The 20,456-nt window shown below is 44.5% G+C and overlaps 2 protein-coding genes across 2 annotated transcripts; both read left to right on the forward strand.

Moving 5' to 3' along the window:
* Nucleotides 1-1,709: 1,709 nt before the first annotated feature.
* Nucleotides 1,710-7,907, forward strand: LOC139292403 (interleukin-10 receptor subunit beta-like). The gene is made up of 7 exons (XM_070914734.1): nucleotides 1,710-1,779; nucleotides 2,109-2,232; nucleotides 2,914-3,092; nucleotides 3,845-3,999; nucleotides 4,840-4,990; nucleotides 5,908-6,053; nucleotides 6,204-7,907. Exons 1-7 carry the CDS (start codon nucleotides 1,722-1,724, stop codon nucleotides 6,366-6,368), a joined length of 978 nt encoding a protein of 325 aa, XP_070770835.1. The 5' UTR covers nucleotides 1,710-1,721; the 3' UTR covers nucleotides 6,369-7,907.
* A 725-nt stretch (nucleotides 7,908-8,632) lies between these two features.
* On the forward strand, nucleotides 8,633-20,255 carry il10rb (interleukin 10 receptor, beta). Its single transcript, XM_070914227.1, has 8 exons — nucleotides 8,633-8,779; nucleotides 13,834-13,963; nucleotides 14,356-14,546; nucleotides 15,730-15,890; nucleotides 17,259-17,412; nucleotides 17,757-17,914; nucleotides 18,382-18,554; nucleotides 18,969-20,255. Exons 1-8 carry the CDS (start codon nucleotides 8,725-8,727, stop codon nucleotides 19,195-19,197), a joined length of 1,251 nt encoding a protein of 416 aa, XP_070770328.1. The 5' UTR covers nucleotides 8,633-8,724; the 3' UTR covers nucleotides 19,198-20,255.
* Nucleotides 20,256-20,456: the final 201 nt, after the last annotated feature.

Here is a 20,456-nt window from a genome sequence, read left to right on the forward strand (position 1 = left end):
CACAGTGGTCATAACACAGTGGTCACAACACAGTGGTCACAACACAGTGGTAATAACACAGTGGTCACAACACAGTGGTAACAACACAGTGGTAATAACACAGTGGTCACAATACAGTGGTCACAACACAGTGGTCATAACACAGTGGTCACAACACAGTGGTCACAACACAGTGGTAACAACACAGTGGTCACAATACAGTGGTAATAACACAGTGGTAACAACACAGTGGTCACAATACAGTGGTCACAACACAGTGGTCATAACACAGTGGTCACAACACAGTGGTCACAACACAGTGGTAATAACACAGTGGTCACAACACAGTGGTCACAACACAGTGGTAATAACACAGTGGTCACAACACAGTGGTAACAACACAGTGGTAATAACACAGTGGTCACAATACAGTGGTAATAACACAGTGGTAACAACACAGTGGTCACAATACAGTGGTCACAACACAGTGGTCACAACACAGTGGTAATAACACAGTGGTCACAACACAGTGGTAACAACACAGTGGTCACAATACAGTGGTAATAACACAGTGGTAATAACACAGTGGTCACAATACAGTGGTCACAACACAGTGGTCATAACACAGTGGTCACAACACAGTGGTCACAACACAGTGGTAATAACACAGTGGTCACAACACAGTGGTAACAACACAGTGGTAATAACACAGTGGTCACAATACAGTGGTCACAACACAGTGGTCACAACACAGTGGTAATAACACAGTGGTCACAACACAGTGGTCACAACACAGTGGTAATAACAGTGGTAATAACACAGTGGTCATAACACAGTGGTCACAACACAGTGGTCACAACACAGTGGTAATAACACAGTGGTCACAACACAGTGGTCACAACACAGTGGTAATAACACAGTGGTCACAACACAGTGGTCACAACACAGTGGTAATAACACAGTGGTAACAACACAGTGGTCACAACACAGTGGTCACAACACAGTGGTAATAACACAGTGGTCACAACACAGTGAGGCCAGTAAGACGCTCTCAGCTCCAGTAGCCCGGCTTAATAATTACTGGCGCATTGTTTACCCTCCACTGCTGCGTGTCACTCCGCCTGAGAGGTCCGCAACACACCGGGCACACCGAACACACCGGGAACCCGGGAACTCGGACTAGCCGAAACATTTGGAGGAACACTCGGACCCCCCGGCACTTGTTGACTTGTTGACACGGCTGCTTGTTTGTTGTGTTTTGTTGTGTTTGTTGTGTTTGTTGTGTTTTGTTGTGTTTGTTGTGTTTGTTGTGTTTTGTTGTGTTTGTTGTGTTTTGTTGTGTTTTGTTGTGTTTGTTGTGTTTGTTGTGTTTTGTTGTGTTTGTGTTTGTTGTGTTTTGTTGTGTTTGTTGTGTTTTGTTGTGTTTGTTGTGTTTGTTGTGTTTTGTTGTGTTTGTTGTGTTTTGTTGTGTTTTGTTGTGTTTGTTGTGTTTGTGACAGGCGGATTCCTTGAAGCCTCGCATGTTTCTGCGCAGGAGGGAGTTTCGTTTCCACGGACTTCCCCGCCACGAGCTCGCGAAGGGCTACCAGGAAATACACAGTCTCCAAATGACGCGCACACACAGACGCACACACACAGACGCACACACAAACACACAGACGCACACAGACGCGCACACGCACGCACACGCACGGCTGGACCACGGAACAAACCGACAAACAGAGTTTGTCTTCTCGGAGAACATGTCGGCCGCCGCTTGTGTCTTTCTTCTGTCGCTGTCAGCGCTGCGCGGCTCCGCAGGTATCTGCTTTCTATTCACTTCTCTTTTCTCATCTGTCAATCATTGAGCCGAGCCGGTCCTTACCGTAAACCGGAGGGTGTCGGGGGCTCTAGTTTAGTTTGGCTGTTTCACAGTGTGTAGGCCTGGAGGACCCCTCGGTCGGTAGGACTTCACAGTGTGATTAAACCTACATGGACTCTGGGGGCTTGTGACGTGAAGTGTATGTTGGAGGAAGTGATCCGAGTGATAGACGGGAACCAGGGGGGAGGCGCACCTGCACTTCACACTGATGTTATTCAGTGGTACAGTAAATAAGTAATACTGACTGATGTGGATTTTGACTGTGCAGCGGTATCAGGGACCCTCAGCAGGCCCACGAATGTCCGCTTGACGTCCTTCAACATGGACCTGGTGCTGAGGTGGGATTCACCGGAGGGGGCAGCCGACGGCCTGGTCTACACAGCCGAGTACAGGTGAGTCAACATCTGTGCTCTTAAGACGACGGGAAGGAAACCAGCAGAAAGTGGAACCAGAGGGATTTTCTTTTGGACATTTCCGCTTTAACAAATGACTTAAAAAGATCTATTAGCAGAATGAATGAATCACTTTCCATTTCTTGCTCAAACTGAGGGCTCATCTTCTGCTATTTAAGATATGGAGCATTAAAAGAGCAGCAGCCATAGGCCCGGCTGAATGCTCCCCTTCCATGTCTCTCATGCGGTCTCTGGCTCTGATCAGACCGCTTCACAAGCAGAACAAAGCTTTTCATCTAAATTATTGGGACAGGTTCACGTCGCATTGAGAGGTGGCTGCATTGGTCAGTTCTTTGTTGTGTATGTGGACTATAAAAAGTACCAAATACTTCTGTGTTCTGGGAAAGACTGACTCATTGTGGTGCCCCCTACACACATTACACAATCTGAGAACTATGAGCTCCGAGTTCTTCTTTTACTCCTCCACCTGTTCACTGGCTAACTTGTGACTTGTGCAGTGACGTCGGTGAAATGACAAATCTGCAGTTCCTGTCAAATGTGGCTTTGTCTCAGAATTGTTTTTAGTTTTGGTGCTGTGGATTGGCCTAATTATGCCGACAGGTCAGAAGGTTAATAATGTGAAAGGGGTCTGTAACGCCAGCACTGTGTTTCTGTCCACAGAAGCTCGGTCTCGCCCTACAGAGTGAGCTGTGTGAACGTCTCCCGCCTTGCATGTGACTTCACCCGCCTCAACACCCCCATTTCTCAGTATGGCTTGTACTTGGGCAGAGTGCGGGCGCAGTCGGGGGCAGAGAGCTCCGCCTGGGTGGAAAGTAACCAGATTAGCTTGGACAGAGACAGTGAGTAGAAACACTGTGAAATACGTGCACGTGTTCATTTGTATTATAAAACTGCATGACGACGTCTATCAGCCAATCAGGTGATCTTCTCTCAAGAACACGTATTGAAGTATTTTAATATTAGTATTTTTGTACACTTGAATGATTCCTTGGTTAGCCGATTAGCCAGCCACAGTGACTCTGACGGTGAACTGTCATGAGATTTTATTAGAATTACAAACTAGATAAATGATAAAAAGTCAATATTTTTATATGAAAGGGGTTGAAAGGTAATGACAAACTAACAGAAAATGATTCAGTTCCCCTCGGAGCATGGAGCGTCTTTCGGCTTATTGTTTTTGTTTTTACGGCCTATGACTTTTAGAGATGCACCGATCCACTTTTCTTCAGTTCCGATTCCGAGACCGTTACATTTGGATATCTGCCGATACTGAACCAGCCAACGACGCAGCACGACTTCCACTGGCTTTGCACACATATAAGCTGCTGTCTGGGCTTCTCTGTGAAAAAGTGAATTCCTTCAGTATCGGCACCCGGTCCCATCTCTAATAACTTTAGTCTCACCGCTCTCATAGCGTTGCTTTCAGACGTAAACCCGCCGTACGCTAACCTGCTCGTCCGTTATAGTATGTCCTTAATATCTGGGGAGAACTGGCTCCTTCAAATCGAAAACTGGAGACATGCCAGAGGTGTTTAGCTTCGTTAGCTCTGGAAGAACAGTTTTCACTCCTCCCTCTCTCTCTCTTCCTCAGCCATCATCAGTTCACCCAATGTCTCTCTCTTGTCCAACGGGGCCACTCTGGAAGCCAGCATTGAAGATCCGGTGTTCAAGATCTCCACACTCAGGGATGTTTACAACTACGCCACCTACAACATCACCTACTGGAAGCACGGCCAGAGGGAGAAGGTGGGTCGCGTTGGTTGAAGTGCTGTTTCGTACTGGGAAGAGCAAAACCTTATTAACCATTACGTTTTGGGGATCTGGTTCTTTGCTTGGCCATCCGTGACAAAAATATCTGCACTCCTTGAGCTTAGAGGTGCTTTGGAATGGCACTTACCTTTGTGTTTGAAACAGTATCAGATACAGTAGTACCAAAAGATGCTGATGTTTAGTTGGTAATGTTCACTATGATTATCGTAGTTCATCATCTAGTTCAGCATGATGGCATGCTAACATCTGCTAATTAGTGCTAAACACAAAGTGCAGCTACAGCTGGTGGACAAATTGAGATGTTTACCTGCTGGGGGCACCGGAGGAAGAAACAGAGGATCGCCAAAGTTACTAGAATGAATCCTCTGCAGAACAAGACTACCTGTAACAAATTTCATGGCAATACATCCAACATTTGTCAAGATTACTGAATTCCCACGAGCCCCACCGCTTGTAGGGTGGGCAACTTTGAATATTGAGAAGTTTGACTGCTTTTGTTACAGATGCTTGATCGCCACGTGATTCCTTTAGACTAGTTCTATAGTAAATATAACACATCCATGTTAAATAATACTCTTTCTCTACATGGCTCTGGGCTACGGAACGACCTGCAGGCATCCGCCAGAAGTTTCTACATCTGTCTCAGATTTAACAAGCTGCTTCAAAACCAAAAGCCCGTCCGATGCTTATCATCTGTTTTTGTGGTGGAGGGTTAAGATGGCAGCATGATTATCTGTGACCAGTTCCTAGGCAGCTGCTATCACGGGTGAACCAGACCACACACACATGACCACTTATCTGTTGCTTCCTATACAGGCCAGAAGCATCAGCAACATACAGCAGAACCGGGTGGTTCTGAATGACCTGGACCTCTGGACCAAGTACTGCGTCCAAGTCCAAATCAACACAGAGAAGAACCTCAAACCCAGCAACCCCAGCGGAACCGTCTGCGAGAGCACCACCCATGGTAAGCACCTGTTGCTAGCAACAGAGGCAGGAGTTTTATGTGTTTGTAAAAGTGCAGCAGTTAGCTATTAACTGCTGTTAATCCTTCAATCCACCCCCCCCCCCCCGAAAGGATTCGATCTGCAGGAGACAGGAGCCTGCATACTAGCCATGCTAGTGGGATGGCAATGTTGGTTGGTCGGTCAGTCCATCCTCCACTTCACGGTCCAGAATGAAAATGACTCACGTCTGCCGGATGGATTGGCAGAACATTTGGTTCCCAGACAGCCAAGACTTTGGTTTCTATTTTTGGTTGAAATGTGGACGGGGACTGCCATTCATTTTGGTACATTTCAAGTCAGGATAAATTGTAATAACTTTGGGTGATCCCCCTGACTTCTCCTCTAGCGCCATCATCAGGTCAAATGTTTAATGTGTCCAGTACTATGACCAAATACCTGCAAAACTAAGGACATTCTCATTAGCTTCACTTTGTGTTTAGTGCTGATAAATAAATGTTAGCATGCTAACACGCCAGCCCAAGATGATGACCATGGTAAGTGTCATACCTGGTATTTCTTTGTCGTTCTTTCAAGCAACACTAAACTCTGCAGTGACATTTCCTCAGGAAATTGGCAATGCTATATGCAGTATGCTGGTTACCTGCTAGTTAGCATACAGCAAGAAGATGAAAAAAGTGTCTAGCTAATCATTTAAAGTGGAGTTTGCTGGAAACTTAACCACACTACTTAGTTCCTAGTTTGTTGGGCACACCTGCTCAATCGAATGCAATGAATCCTACCTTTGCGGAGCTTCTAATTTTCAGTCGTCGTCCACTCTTTCTGATTTTATGGCACTTCTCAAAGCCACAGTTAGTGCTGATGCTTGATTGACATTGTACCGATTACTCCCACTGTTCTTGGTCTGATTGTTTTGCAGAAAAGGGGGCTCCATGGGTGGCGGCCGTCGTGACGTTCGTCATTGTGGCAATGGCACTGGCTCTGGTGGTGGTTGCAGTGGTGTATCGAAAGAGCATATCCCACTTTCTCTGCCCGAAAGATGCACTGCCTCAGCACTTTAAAGAGGTGTGTATGTTTATATGTGCCTGCGTGGATTTGTGTCTGTGAGTCCTGAAGTGTTTTCGCCTCGTTTTGGATGCTTTAGCCAGATATTAATGAGTTAACTTAACAAAACCTGAATCTGTTTTCCTTCTTCCTGCCCCCCCCCCTCCTCAGTACCTGCTGGCACCCCCCAACTCACCCGTGTATCTAGCCATGCAGAATTCCCACCCACCTGAGGAGATCTACCACCAGGTCAGCGTCATCATGGACGACAGGGCCGTGGAGGAAGGGAGCCCTCTGGAGGCCGCGGGGATGAACGTCACGGTGGGGAAGAGCTAGAGAGGGAAGTGGGAGAGGCCGTAAAGCACAGACGCAATGAAGAAGAGCCGATCTTCATGCATGCCGCCAGTTGGGACTGTCAGAGATTATCAGCAGGGGGCGACTTTACTGAGAAACAGCGAAAGTGCTCGACTCAGTTTTAATGCAACAAATTCTGCAGCAGACCCATATTATTCCCTTGCAGCAGGTGCTGCTGTGAAGTGACTGTATGCATCTGCATCAACATGGGGCTTCTGGGGCTTTTTTTTTTTTTTGACCAGCCCCGAATCTTTCTGACAGAGGAAAAACATCTATAACGTCCATATACGTCCATCTGCAGCCCTCTTTTGGCATGGAACGGGCGTGAACGCTGTGCAATGCTGCTTCTGCTGGGCTGCCGGGTTCACACAACAGCAGCAGCAGCAGCAGATTGTCCTCCCACTAGATGGCAGTGTATGCACCGATTGCATCATGCAGACTAATTCCAGTTATCCAAAAACATATGCACGCTGTATCTTGGAAATACCCCTGAAATTCTTATATACAGCACAATTTGTGAGATTGATTGTTTTGTGGATATGAAAAACATGTTTGAGGTAATACATGATATAGTCATACAGGCATAGATGACATGACTTAAAGGATGCAGGATTCTTGGGGAGATGGTCAAAACACCCGATATTCCGTAAGTGGTGGTACAAATAATCATGTGTTTCAACTCAAATTTGTACGACGCAAGGCACCATTACAGCAGTCACATGAAACTGTAAAAGACAGAATTAAAACAGTAAAGTAGCATTTAAACACTGGTGAGCCATGTTCAGAGTTATCAGCTGCCCTTCATTTTGTCTTCAAATTCACATATCAAGAATTCACATTTCAAAATGAACTGTAATATTTGCAGTACAGTAAAAATGAAATGATATGTAGGCATTAGTGTTCCAGGCAGAACAGCGGGGACCAACCAGCCCCTGGCCTCAGCCCCACATGGTCTGGGCTTAACTCCTAGAAACCCTCTAACTGACGTTTTTCCTTGCCACCTCCTGTTGCCAAAGTGCTTGCTCATGGTGGGAACTGTTCTGTGATAATATTGTAAAGAGTACTGTCTAGACCTGCCCTGTATGTAAAGTGTCATGAGATGCCTGTTCTTGTGATTTGGCGCTGTATAAATACAATTGAATTGATTGGATGGTAGAGCCACAGAGACGTGTAGGTGCAGGCTTGATACCTCATCCAAGTGAAGTTATTTTTGTGCCGTATAGTCATAATGTTCCGACCGCACTTAAGTATTTATGCTGCCATGGTGCTATAAGATGCCCGTCCATCCATTTACAGTGTGTGGTTTTGTGTTCAAATATGGATGTGAGGGTTTTATAATGAACCGAAATGCTGGATTTAGTGGAGCAGGAGCATTTCAGAGAACTGAAAGTGTGTTTGTGATGGTCTCCCACATGTCATGTGCTGGTAGGGGAAATGAGGCAAAGCTAACACAATGTCCAGCTCAGAGATTCACACATGAATCATGTCCTCAGTACAACTAAATAAACAAAAATCATTCTTTGAAAATGTGCTACGAGTTGGCTTCATTCTGACATCAAACAATACACACATGACTTCTTAAAGTTGTACATAACATGGAACGCAAATGAATTACTTGTACTGCATTAACATTAGGAAAAAAATGTGTCACAATCAGCGAGCACGGTTTCATTTTTTAATGGTAAAATACAATATTTTCGCTCCACCTGTGGGGAGACCCCCTCCCAAAATGTTAAAAGACACAAACATACAAACTCTGGTTTGAATAATGATTTGTGTGATTCTCAACACAACTACAGATACAGCCTAGATACGGTATGAATTAGACAAAGAACACAAAAATACATCAACATGCATCTCAGTATGTGAAACACAATGTGAGAACTTTACCTGTTGGAGTATGTCACAAAACTTCAGAAGAATACCAGTCAGTGTGCTCTGGTCTCTGTTTTTCCTTTAGAATACAAGAGGCTTGTATTCAAAGTGTATATGCCAAGGTAAAGAAAAAGGTTGGGAACTACTGTGATACAGGATGTATGCATATGGGGCTTTTCTTTTTAACTTTTTCTTTGATTGTTGCTTATTTAGTCACAAACAGTCCATGTTAAAGATTTAAAAACTTGTAACTCAAGTGTTCAGGTGCTTTAACGTTGGTTCGTCCCGGCTATTATTTTGAAAGTGCAGCCGGAAGTCAACTCCCCATGCGGTGATTGACACATCGGTCGCTCAAGGCTGTCGAGACGAGACCGGTGAGCCGCGCGGAGTTGTTGCCCGAGCCGATCCCGGACAGGGACGATGAGCAGGTAAACAGCTGCCAGTGCGTCGAGAAACACCAACCATGTCTGCCGCTCTGTGTGCCGGCCTCCTCTTCTGGTGCCTCCGGACCGACGCTGGTAAGTTTCCCTTGCATGCTAGCATGCTAACGCCCGTCGGCTTGTGTTTGAGCGTTAGCAGATGTTGTAGTTCACGCTACCTACCTTGCTAAGCTATAGGCCTAACGTTAACTATTCGCTTCTCTACTAATGTAACTGTTACTGTAAATTAAAATGTCTCTGGGGACCCCCCCACCCCCGGCCCCTTGTGTTGTTGGTGGCTTATTAGCCTGTTATCTTTGCCGGTGTTCCGGTTTCACGGGTGACCGTGTTAACTGGCGACTTTCAGCCGAATGCGTCAGTTGTTGTAGTTCAGAGAAATGGACGCATTTATTACTGTTTGCTAACCGCACGGCGATATAAACGTAACTAACTACATAACTACATAACTACACGGTAATACAGCTGCTTTCGCCTCGCTGCTGTCGAGGCAGCTTGATGTTTGGACTCAGAAATTGCGTCACAACACACAGTAACGCGGTTGCGTTGCCGTTTCATCCAAAACATACTCATAAAGTCATAATCATGATCGGTGGTTAGGTTTGCTAACACGGAGACCCAAACACAGCCACTTAGCTGCTAACGACGAGCTCGACACGCACTGAACATACAAAGAGCAACGTTGAAGAAAACAGAAAGTAACTCGCTCTGCAATGGCGACGACGATGATGAGACAGCATTGAATAGTGCAGGTAACTGAGGAGCAAAGGCATGTACAGTTAACGTAATAATAACGTCAAGGACGTAGACAAAAGGTGGTCGAGTACCCAGTAATGACAGTAATCCCAAAAACTCGTATTGGCACCATTGTGATACTGAGTGTGACAGCTGCAGCTCGTTCCTGCCAGACTCACAGGAGGGCTAATTCACTTTTTAAATAAGACTGTTATGGTAGCTTCAGTTGTGTCTGCTGAAATATATAGAAATACTTTAGAAATACTTTTATTTCTAAATTTATGCTGCTTTCTAATCTTGAATGGGGGCACCAGTACTGTAAAACTCCCCCCCCCCCCCCCCCCATGGGGATCAATAAAGTATTTCTGATTCTGATTCTGATGTAGTGCTTTTGCATTTTTCCCCAAATATAGGCCATAAAGACCCTTTTCTGTTAGTATTACTTTGTGGGCGGAGGTTAGGTGGAGGCTGACTAATTCCCTGAATACCTTAGCTAACGCTAGCTGGCAACCAACCTGATAGAGAAACCAAGTGTGTATAGTAAAAAGAAACTGAGGGCGTAAACATCTTTAGATGCCTATAACTACGTCCTGAATGGTCATGCAGGCCTACAAGACAGAAATGCCAAGATTTAACAGATGAGTTCTGTCTCTGGCAATACAGCTAGCTAACAGAGTAAGACGATGTTTTAGGGAGGTTAGGTGATTCGTGTTTGGCTCCAGTGTTTTGCCTCCAGCTAACACAGTGACATAATCATGACATCCGCACTAAAAGGTTCTATAGATATTGAATACGTAAAAGTTCAAATTTAAAGTGTAGCTAATGTCAGCCAGCCACCATGGTCAAAATAGCATAGCATGTAATCTGGTGCAGTAGAATAACACAATCTCTGTCATTCATAACACACTGCCTGCACCAAGCTAAACTGGTGGTTTTTGGTAAAAACTCCCCGATACTCTTGCGGCTAATCGGCAACCGTTTGACAGTCCTGTACTTCCATGAAAGTACAGGGTTAGTAATAGTTTCTTCCTAGTCTGTTTGTTCTTCATTCCACGTTACAAATGACATTGACACGGAAGTCATGATTCAAATGGATTTTCTCATTTGAATTTAAAGAAATTTGCCTCACACTTTCTGTGCAAGTGTTGTCAGTAAATGTAAAAGTACGCAAGGCTGTTAAGGCTACTGCAGGGTAAAGGTCAGTAACTTTGACTTGGTATGAGCTACCCTGTTTTTTCTTTAGAAAATGTGATGTGATGTTCCATTTCCTCTATTAAGTATCCTGTGGCACAGTCGAGACTTTCTTCTCCTTTTTTTCCTTATTCACCGGCCAAGATCTTTCTGTTCTTGGAGTAAAAATGCAGTAGGAGTGATGCGATCTGTGTTAAAGTGTTTTGAGGAGGGGTTTGTTAAAGCGAGCCGTGCTGACTTCTGATCTCTTCACATCTGATACATAAATGGACAATTTTGAATTGACAAACACATGTAGACGGAAGAATATACTGCTTTCATGGTTCTTTTGTGCTTACTTTGTGACTAAATTGGTTTTGACACGTTATGGTTACAGTATATACCTAATGGGTTTGAAGGAATGTATTGTATAAGTTGTTTAAATAAGGCTGAGTTTAAGACACGGTATTGGCCCGAATATAAGACGATATTTGTTGTATTTGTGTTGCATTATGGGTTTGTAGCCTTGTTGCTAGGCTAGCGAGTGCCAAGTCCATTTATGGTGGATTTTATTTTGATGGCAAGGTGAAACACAAAGTAACGCAGGCTTATAAAAGACATTTACAGGAAAGCAGAACATATATTATTACCAGTGCAATGACTTCATTTTCATTTCTATGTAAACGTAACTTTTTTTTATATTTATGTTTTTTTTCACCAGATAGTGCATACTCTTTTAGACAATATGAGCATATTAATCTATATACAAAGGTAAGAGATAATGTAGATGTACAAAACATAAACGGACACGTGAGAGCAGAAAAAAAAGTTGTTCCATTGATATCTGCCTTGAGATGTTGTTTTTCCCCTGCTTTTCCAGTTGAATAGTATTGTTTTCTTGGCGATAGTTAGGGCCACAAGTAGGCATATTACCATTAGTGTGATTCTGTAGAGTTACTCTGCCATAAAGGCGTTTTCTTAGCCTGCAGGAGTTCCCCAAGGCCCGCGTAACATGCTTTGCTGCCATGGAGGAAATATATCCATTATGAGTCCAAAGTGATTCGGACCGTGTGTGTGTGTGTGTGTGTGTGTGTGTGTGTGTGTGTGACTTATAGACTTACAGACAAGCTACACTGATGTGGGGACACTTTCCCCAACTGCACAGTATTTTTCCAAAAACGTGTTGGAAACAGGGGTAATCTTTTAATCAAGGGTGGTCAATTCGGTAATCAAAGAATAGTTTATGTGATTATTTTGCAAAAGATCTCAGTGAGGTTTATGTTTCACTGTGTGAGTCACTAATGCAGTTTCACTCCTGTATGGCGTGCCGCACCTTAAATACCCAGGGACCAGTGACGCTTAGTGTTGTTACAGAAACTGTTGAGCAGTTGAGAAACAGTGCTGTCATCAATAGTTTGCCAATCAGAGAGCACTTTATTTCCCACCTATAAAATGGTCCTGATCAGTGCCTTTACAGCCGTTCTCAACATCTTGTTTCAGTTCTTGTGGGCCAGTTTCTGAAGTCACGTAAAGAGCTGAGGATGAAACCGTTTAGGGTTTGATAGAATGAGTGGGTCGAAATATGTGTAATGTGAATTGCACTGTGGCTGAGAAATTGGTAAGAGAAAAAGAATGAGAGAAACTGAGTCAGTGAGGAAAATCTTGTGCAACGTCTTCAGCCAAAATCGAGTCCACAGGAGACTTCACAAGCTGAGACACACACACACACACACACACACACACACACACATATCTACACATCTACACAGGAAGCTCTGAGCGGAGCAACTCCCCAAAACTCTTTTTTCCTCCCTCAAATATTTCCTGTTTTTGTGACGCGTTGAGTGCTGGTTCAGTCATGTGAGAGATTGAAACATCTTTCATCTATTTTTTACACAGTTTCCTCCTTCTTTATTTTGAACCTACAGGTGTTATTGCAGACAACACCTGACAGACTTTAAAAATATCTTTACTGAGCCCTTTGTGGAGTATTTAAAGTTTTTCAAGCTTGAGATGTGCCATAAGACTTGTACACCCGTTTACAGTGTAATGCTGGTTTGGCAGATTTCCAGTATAATAGCCAATGACAGAAAGGCTAAGGCATGCCTTAGCATAGTTCACCACAGTGACTTGGGTAGGACATTGTTAATGTTAATGTTTCTTTTGGTATGAGTGTGTTTCACTAGATTCACTGAGCACCAAAGGTTTGACATCACAGTTAGTATAGAAAAACACAGTTAAAATATGTCTTCATAGGAGACATCAAGTTGCAATTGCTGACAAATACTGTACATTAATACACACTTACGCCTACATTATAGTGTGTACCACCACCATCATACTTCCAAACACATGTCGTGCACTCCTTTGTGCCGTAGCGCTCCATTGTTGGCCAAAAACTTTTTTTTTCATGGGATTTGTTGACAAAAGAAAAGATGGAAGATAGAATTAAGCCAGCCTGGTGGTATAAAGAGTTCACTTAGCTGCTTAAACCGATTTTAGCAGCCTGTGGGAAGCTGAACTGCTCTGCTGTTTGGTGCTGGACAGGCGTAGTGTACAGTGGGTTTATAAGAGCTTTCTTGGCCAGCCGCGGCTGGAACAACGAGGTCGATGAGAGCAGAGATTATGAGCCAGAAAACCAAAACAATGAGCTAAAAGACACTGAAACACTCCACACAGCTGAGGTGAACTGCAGAGAGTCTGTCACTGAAGATGGTCCCCAAAAACTGCAAAAACGTCCTCCTGTTTGAGTAGCATTTGCTAAAAACTACAGTGGCCAGTTGTTTTAGGACATTATTGAGTCTTATTGAGCTTTTTTTTATGTGTGAGTCTGTTTTAAAGATGTATGTCTTCAGCAAGAACCAATGGGCTTGGAGCTGAGAGCCCCAGTCAGAAAGTATTGAGAGACGAACAACCTTCTTTTTAATATAATAAAACCCAAATACTGAATAAGTTTAAAAAAGATATATACTTTTTTTGGTCCACATTGGTATATTAACGTACAGCTAAAACAATTAATTAAGCAATTAATGTTATTTTTGAAGCTAAATTGCGTCTCGAATGTTTCTTAGTGATGAACTGAGTACATTTTGGAATTGATAATTGTTAATTTGCTTCCCCATATTAATGTTATTAATGATTGAAATATGTTTTATTGTATATCATAATTGAACATCCGCACTAGTTAGCGCTGACCATGTCACCCCCCCCCCCCCCCCTGTTTGTTTCAGTCGGGGCAAAGCTGGCCCCACCACAGAACGTGACCATGATGGCCTTGAACACCAATTACACACTGACCTGGGACTGGGACCAGAGTGCTGCCGAGAGCCACGCCGTCACCTTCACCACACAATATGTGGCGTAAGTCTTGCTCACACATAAACAACATCCTTTGAGCTCTGTTGGTGAGATTCTTGGCTAATGCCTTCAAACCACAAGCCTTTACTGGCAACAGGAGACATGTCGGCTCCCAGCCAGCAGTTCCTCATGCTTAGAGAGTTTAACATAGCTAAATGAAGCAAGGGCAAACTGCAGTGTGGCCCACAGGAGCATGATGGATCATATTTTATTATGACTGGAGTGTAACACTTCAAAATGAGTTCAGGTGTGATGAACTAATGCAGTGTTTCAGACTGTAAGGGGCCAAAAGATGTACAAATACACACTTAGATCAGTTATTACCATAATGAGTTAGCTCCAGGCTAAGTCAAACAGTTGATTGATGATTAATGCTTCACTTTGTCTTCCCCCAGGAAGTACAAGCTGAAGTACAAGAAGAAGAGTCTGATCTGGGGCACGGCGTGCAACAAGACGTCTCACAGGACGTGTGACATTTCGGCGTGCAACCTGCATTACCTGGGCATCTACATGCTCCGCGTACAGGCCAACGCCAACGGGAACCACTCCAACTGGGTGCTGAAGGAATTCTGCCCGGATAAAGACGGTGAGACGGAGGGATGACCGAAGACGAGTGGGACGAGGGAGAAAACAAGTCCCCTCTGCATAATCAGGCAGATAATTAAAAGTTGACAGGAAAGACATTTTAGGCATAAAACGTGTGGCAGCATGTGATCTCAGGCGCTGAACCACAAACCATCAAAAACACGTCAAACACACTACGACAGACAGAGAGGACACAACCACACACTGATGTTGATCCAGCCTAAGGTTGTTTGTGTGTGTGTGTGTGTGTGTGTGTGTGTGTGTGTGTGTGTGTGTGTGTGTGTGTGTGTGTGTGTGTGTGTGTGTGTGTGTGTGTGTGAGCGTGTGTTGAGTTAGTGCGGCTCTGTAACTATCGAAACCACAGTGTAGAGTTCAGTCACGATTGTGCAAGAAGCACAAGTAAACAGACGTAGCTGGAGGAGCAGCTCAAAACTGCTCACAGATCAGCGCTGCAGAGAAACGCGGGTTGAAGTTGTTTTATCGATATACGCAAACTGGAAGCGGACTAAAAGCAGGGGCTGACGTCATCAGATCTGTGCAGTAGGGCTGCAGCTTACGAGTATTTTCATTATCGATTCACCCCAAAGTGACGCCTTTAAATTGCTTCTTTTGTCCGACCGACAGTCCAAAACACAAAGACTCTTCATTTACTGTCATATTGCACTATCCTGTGTGCTGCTGGAACAATGCAAATTTCCCCGCTGAGGGATCAATAAAGGATTATCTTATCTTATCTCTTATAAATGACAAAGAAAAATCAGCAAATCCTCACATTTAAGAAGCTGGAACCAGCAAACATTTGACATTTTCACTTCAAAAAAACGACTGAAACGATTTATCGGTTATCAACATAGTTGGCAACTCCTTCTTGTTTTTTCTTTCTAATGGATTAATCGTTGCAGCTCTGTGTGCGCAGCGATGAGGAGACTGTAATGTTCCTCAAATGAATACATGAAAGCACCATGAACGCCATAGTGTCTGTAAAATGTCAATAAATAACAAAGTGCACATGACGACGTCACACCCCCAGCTGGTGTCTTTTAAATGTCTCGCTGTGTCTAATCAACTGGTCCAAAACCCAGAGAAATTGAAACTATTAATTATTAATACTTTTTAAGTGATGATAATGTGCACCTATTTTCTGTCATTAGTACATTTTATTTAAATGATTCTCTTTCTGCTAGCTGCCGTGGGCCCCCCGACCAAAGTGGATCTTTCTCCTGCTGTCAGCGACCTGGACGTTTTCATCTCCGACCCCCTGACCAGCACCAACAGCTCCATGAAGGACCACCTCTCCAAGCTGTACTACAAGATCCTTTACTGGGAGCGCTCTGGAGACACGGAGGTAGAGAACGCACCCCCGCCTCTGTGTTAGAAGCCTTTTGTCACGTGACGCCTCTCATACAGACGCTTGTTCTATAAACCGTGAGACAGATCCCCACAGACGTGTTGCAGCAGGAGAAAAGTACCTTTGAGTTTCTCCTGTTCACACTTCCCGTTTTCTCTTCAGTCCTTAAAGACACCTGGCGAAGCCCCTGAGACTGCAGCCGCCACGCAATCAAGCAGCAGGTGTCTGTGTGTTCCTGTTCTGGTTTACTGGTTTGACTCGTGCCCTATATGTGTTTCCTGCCCGCACGGCAAGGCGGCTGAGTTCTCGAGCTTGTCTGGGGCCGTGATTTCCTGCCAGCTATACGTCGTTTCTCAAAACCGGTTTGACGAGGAGCACTACAAAAATAAACGTCCTAGAGTAACCCAGGGCTGACGCAGAGCTGGAAAAGAAGTCTCACTGATACACATTATACAGGTTTCTCCAGGTGAAGAGAGACATTTAGCTTAACTCCACTGGGCATCTTTTATAAAGATGAATATATGCATTATACATTAATAAAATCTAAATAGAAATGCACAGAGAACAAGGGGAAAAAGGTGACGGCAAAGAATGAAATTATACAAAAAAGTACAATGCTGAATATACTTCTTATTGTACATGAACTTTCCATTACTGCAAGTTGGATAATCATCATTTCATTTGAAGCTTCTGTCATTTAATAAAAGAAAAGATTGTTCTTAAAGGGCCTTTAGACAGCAGTTGTTGTAACGAGAGACAGAACATAAACACATAAAAAGTGTGCTTTATGACAGCAGAACTACTATTCCAGGGACATGGGATTCAGATGACCCTTTTTAACACAAGTGTAAATATTCACAACTGCAGGCAGACCTTTGAGCCCCATCTGTTCGTCAGGTGTATTATCTCGCTGGCTTAACAGAGAGACAGGTATTTGAATGAGGAGCGAGGGGAAACCAAAGTCCTGTTTACATACGCTGCACTCAGCCACTCAGGCGTTCGATTGTCTCTCAAGTCCGACCTGATCCCTCGTTAAAGCGCTCCAATCAAAGAGGCCCGTCTGTCCAGACGCTCGTGGTCGCTGCTAATGCACCACAGTTAGAAAGTGACCCTGATGGACACCGAGCAGCTACTGTACCCTTTCCAATATATGGTAGTTAATGCTAAAGTTAAATGCATAGAAGTGGTTGATGTTAGAACAGTTAGTGCAACAACTTCATTAATGAAGTAGTCATGATAATGAGCAGTACTGATGCGGTTGAGTATTTCATTTCCACCACGTCCTTACAGATATCCGGCTTTAAGTCACGAATAAACAAAAGTAGCGTCCCTGAAGCTCTCGCCTCTCCTGCGTTGTCCTTTCAGGTCGTAAGGACCCAGACGTTGAACAGCAGCGCCAACCTGGTGACTTTGCCGAACCTGAAGGCCTGGACTTGGTACTGTGTGAGCGTTCAGTCACGCGACGACTTCTACAACAAGAGCAGCAGCTTCACCTCGCCCCACTGCATGCAGACCGAAGGTAACGTGACGAGGCTTACGGCACCTCGTGAATCTGAAGAATATGCAGTATTATATGTAGTATATCTGCCGATGTGCCCATATCTGAATTTTTTTACTCCCCAATATCAGTGTCGGGCCCCAAAAATCCAGTATCGGCCAGGCTCTTGTCACTACGTGTCCCAAGTTTCTATAAGCAAATATTTCACAAAGACGTGGATTCATTTTCTGGGACCACTTCCTGGTGTGACCGGGCCTCGACTGTTACAGTTACAGGGCTGTCCGTAACCGCTAACACTGCCATGCTCAAATATGAACTAATCTATGTTATTGTGCTTCCGTGTGTGTGTTTACACGCTTAAACAGGCGCTACCCCGTGGTGGCAGATCTCTGTGTACTTCCTGGGCTCCCTGGTGATCTGCTTCCTGGTCATGCTGCTCTCACTCTACGGCTCATTTTGGTGCTACAAGACCGTCAAGGCGACGTGTTACCCCTCCGCCCAGATGCCTAAACACTTGAAGGAGGTCTGCAGCCGCCACACATTTGTCTTATTACAGCTTTATTATAATGATTATTATTATTATTGTTGATGAAAGTCATGCTGCAGGCCACACTGTACATGGTGGGGGACACCTAATTTAAACAGTTGCTTGCTCTACAGACAAACCTCTGGGGGATGGGTGAAAAACAGTAATACGACATTTTCCTTTTGGATTTCGCCACATTTGGTATACAGCCATGCGGCGACAGAGACATATTAACACAGTGTAAATCGCTGTAAGTCCCTCCAAAACAACATGGCCGCCATCAGCCACTAGTCCTCCTTTACAGCCTTGTTGTGTTTATACTCTCTATCTGTCTATCTATCTATATTCTCTTAAAAGTGAAGCTCAGTGGTGGTGACGCTGAAGTAGTGCGACCGTGCTGTAGTTCCTTTATAGCCTAACATCAGCTTTTGACTTCTGGTGATTCCATTTACCCCCCCCCGCAGTATCTCTGTGACTCTCCTGGGTCGGACGTTCCTCACCTCCTCAGCCCGGACTCGGAGTCGGAGCTGCTGTGCGATAAGGTGACCGTCTGTCCCGAGCCGCCCCTCCTGGAAATCCACGAGCCGCCCCCCGAGGCCCTGGCGGCGCCCCGAACGGACCTGGAGCCAGACGGCAGGTCAGTTTCATCTGTGATGCGACATCAGCTCCCATGTTATGTTCATGTTCACAAAGCGCATGTGCATTTAATAAGAATTGACTCTTTAAAGCTGCAGTAGGCAATATTTTGAATTATAATTTCAGTTGAAATAACTCATTTTGACCGTTTCATGTCACCAACAATACCTAATTGAAGGGATCCTTTAAACAACCAATCAGGGTTAGCTAGCATGTATCTGGCCAATCACATGGACTCTGTACAAACAAGGGCTTCTACAGGAGGCTCCACCTTCTGGATTGGAGCGTGAACCCCTGATTGGTTGTTTGATTCAGACCTGGTCCGGTTTTTTAAAAGACACACTTATTTTTTTCAGTGATTAGTGGCCACACACAGTACTGTGTGCTGTAATGTATGTTGTCACGATGTTCCCAGCGGCAGACACAGCCGTCACGGCAGCAGCGGCAGCAGAGACTCGGGGGTTTACTCCACGGGGGGCAGCTCCGGCCTACGGCAGCCCGGCGGCGATCGGTCCTCCGCGGGGGCCGAGGACTCCTGGCAGGGCCCCTTTGACGCGGAGCGGGTGAAGATGCAGGACATGGCTCCGGGGCCCAAGAGTCCACCCCTGACCGCAGACGAAGGCATCGTGGACATGTGCGTCTGAAGAGGCGCGAGAGGACGTGCCGGGTGCCTTTCCTCCAGCTGTCACTGTGAAACGACGTGTTGTCTCTGTTAACTAAAAAAGAAAACAACTCACACAGGTGACAAAACTAACTTCCATACTGTAGCTCTCTTTAAAGATGCTACTTTTTTGGGGACTTAAACATGTCGTGCATTCCCTCCCCCTCGTCCGTGTGCTGGTCTGCTTTAATAATGCTTTAAGAATCAAATCATGTGGGTTTTTTGGTTTTTTTTAAATCTCTTTTACTGTTGTATTGCTTTTAATGAGTTAACATAAGTAGCTTACAGGTGCTAATTAGGTAGCATTAAATCCAGGTAAGCAGATGAAGGGGAGGACGGGGGACACCTAACTAAAACGAAGCCAGTCGAATGCATGTGATATGTATGTGCTTGTATTCATTTCACAACGAGCATTTTTATTCCACCGTTTATGATTCTTGTAGAATCTTGGTGCCGTATTTGTATTTGTTTGTTCTTATGAGACATTTTGTTTTTTTTCTTCATATTTTGTTATTATTTCCACCTCTAGTTCATCTGTCACGCAGAGCTGCAACGAATTCCTCGATGAATCGATTTATTCAAAACTATTTCCATGATCGATAAATCGTTTATTCAAGCAAAAGAAATGTCAACCGTGTGCTGGGGGGGGGGTTTGGACTGGTGGTCGGACGAAAGAAGCAATTTGAAGGCATCACTTTGAGCGTTTTTCACATTTTCTTTGACATAAATGATGAATTGATGAGAATAATTGTTGTCGTTAGTTGTAGCCCTACTTCCATGCGTGGCTTTACGTGTTGACATTATTCCTGTACGGTAACCTCACACGTTCACCTCGAGCCTTTTTGTTCTGCGACAAAGAAAAAGGAAGAAGCTTGGGAACCCCCCTCTCCCTGCTGTGACTAAATACAGCAGGGAGAGGGGGGGTTTGCCTCTGCTCTGTGTACTTTGTACAGTTTATTAAAACATATTTCGTGGCTTTCATCTGCTTTATAGGAACAAATAGGAATCACCTTTTCAGCAATCTCGTGTGTGTGTGTGGGGGGGGGGGGGGGGGGTGATACTTTTTGTAAGGAAATACACAAAATGGGACCATATCATGTTGCAGGATTTGTGGTCTGCGTTGCCTCAACATCCTCACTGTCTGTATGTTGATTGATTGTATATAAGCGTATCATGTTAGCAGCGTGCTGGTGACGTCTGTGTGTCTGTGGTCTCACGTCCACCCATGTTAATGGACAATCA

The sequence above is a fragment of the Enoplosus armatus genome, chromosome 11, assembly GCF_043641665.1.
Source record: "Enoplosus armatus isolate fEnoArm2 chromosome 11, fEnoArm2.hap1, whole genome shotgun sequence".
NCBI lineage: Eukaryota > Metazoa > Chordata > Actinopteri > Centrarchiformes > Enoplosidae > Enoplosus > Enoplosus armatus.

Coding starts and splice junctions, on each gene's coding strand:
- LOC139292403 (XM_070914734.1), top strand. CDS start 1,722: ATGTCGGCCGCCGCTTGTGTCTTTCTTCTGTCGCTGTCAGCGCTGCGC. Junction 4,000..4,839: donor AGCACGGCCAGAGGGAGAAG/GTGGGTCGCGTT, acceptor CTTCCTATACAG/GCCAGAAGCATCAGCAACAT. Junction 6,054..6,203: donor TGCCTCAGCACTTTAAAGAG/GTGTGTATGTTT, acceptor CCCCCTCCTCAG/TACCTGCTGGCACCCCCCAA.
- il10rb (XM_070914227.1), top strand. CDS start 8,725: ATGTCTGCCGCTCTGTGTGCCGGCCTCCTCTTCTGGTGCCTCCGGACC. Junction 14,547..15,729: donor ATTCTGCCCGGATAAAGACG/GTGAGACGGAGG, acceptor TCTTTCTGCTAG/CTGCCGTGGGCCCCCCGACC. Junction 17,915..18,381: donor TGCCTAAACACTTGAAGGAG/GTCTGCAGCCGC, acceptor CCCCCCCCGCAG/TATCTCTGTGACTCTCCTGG.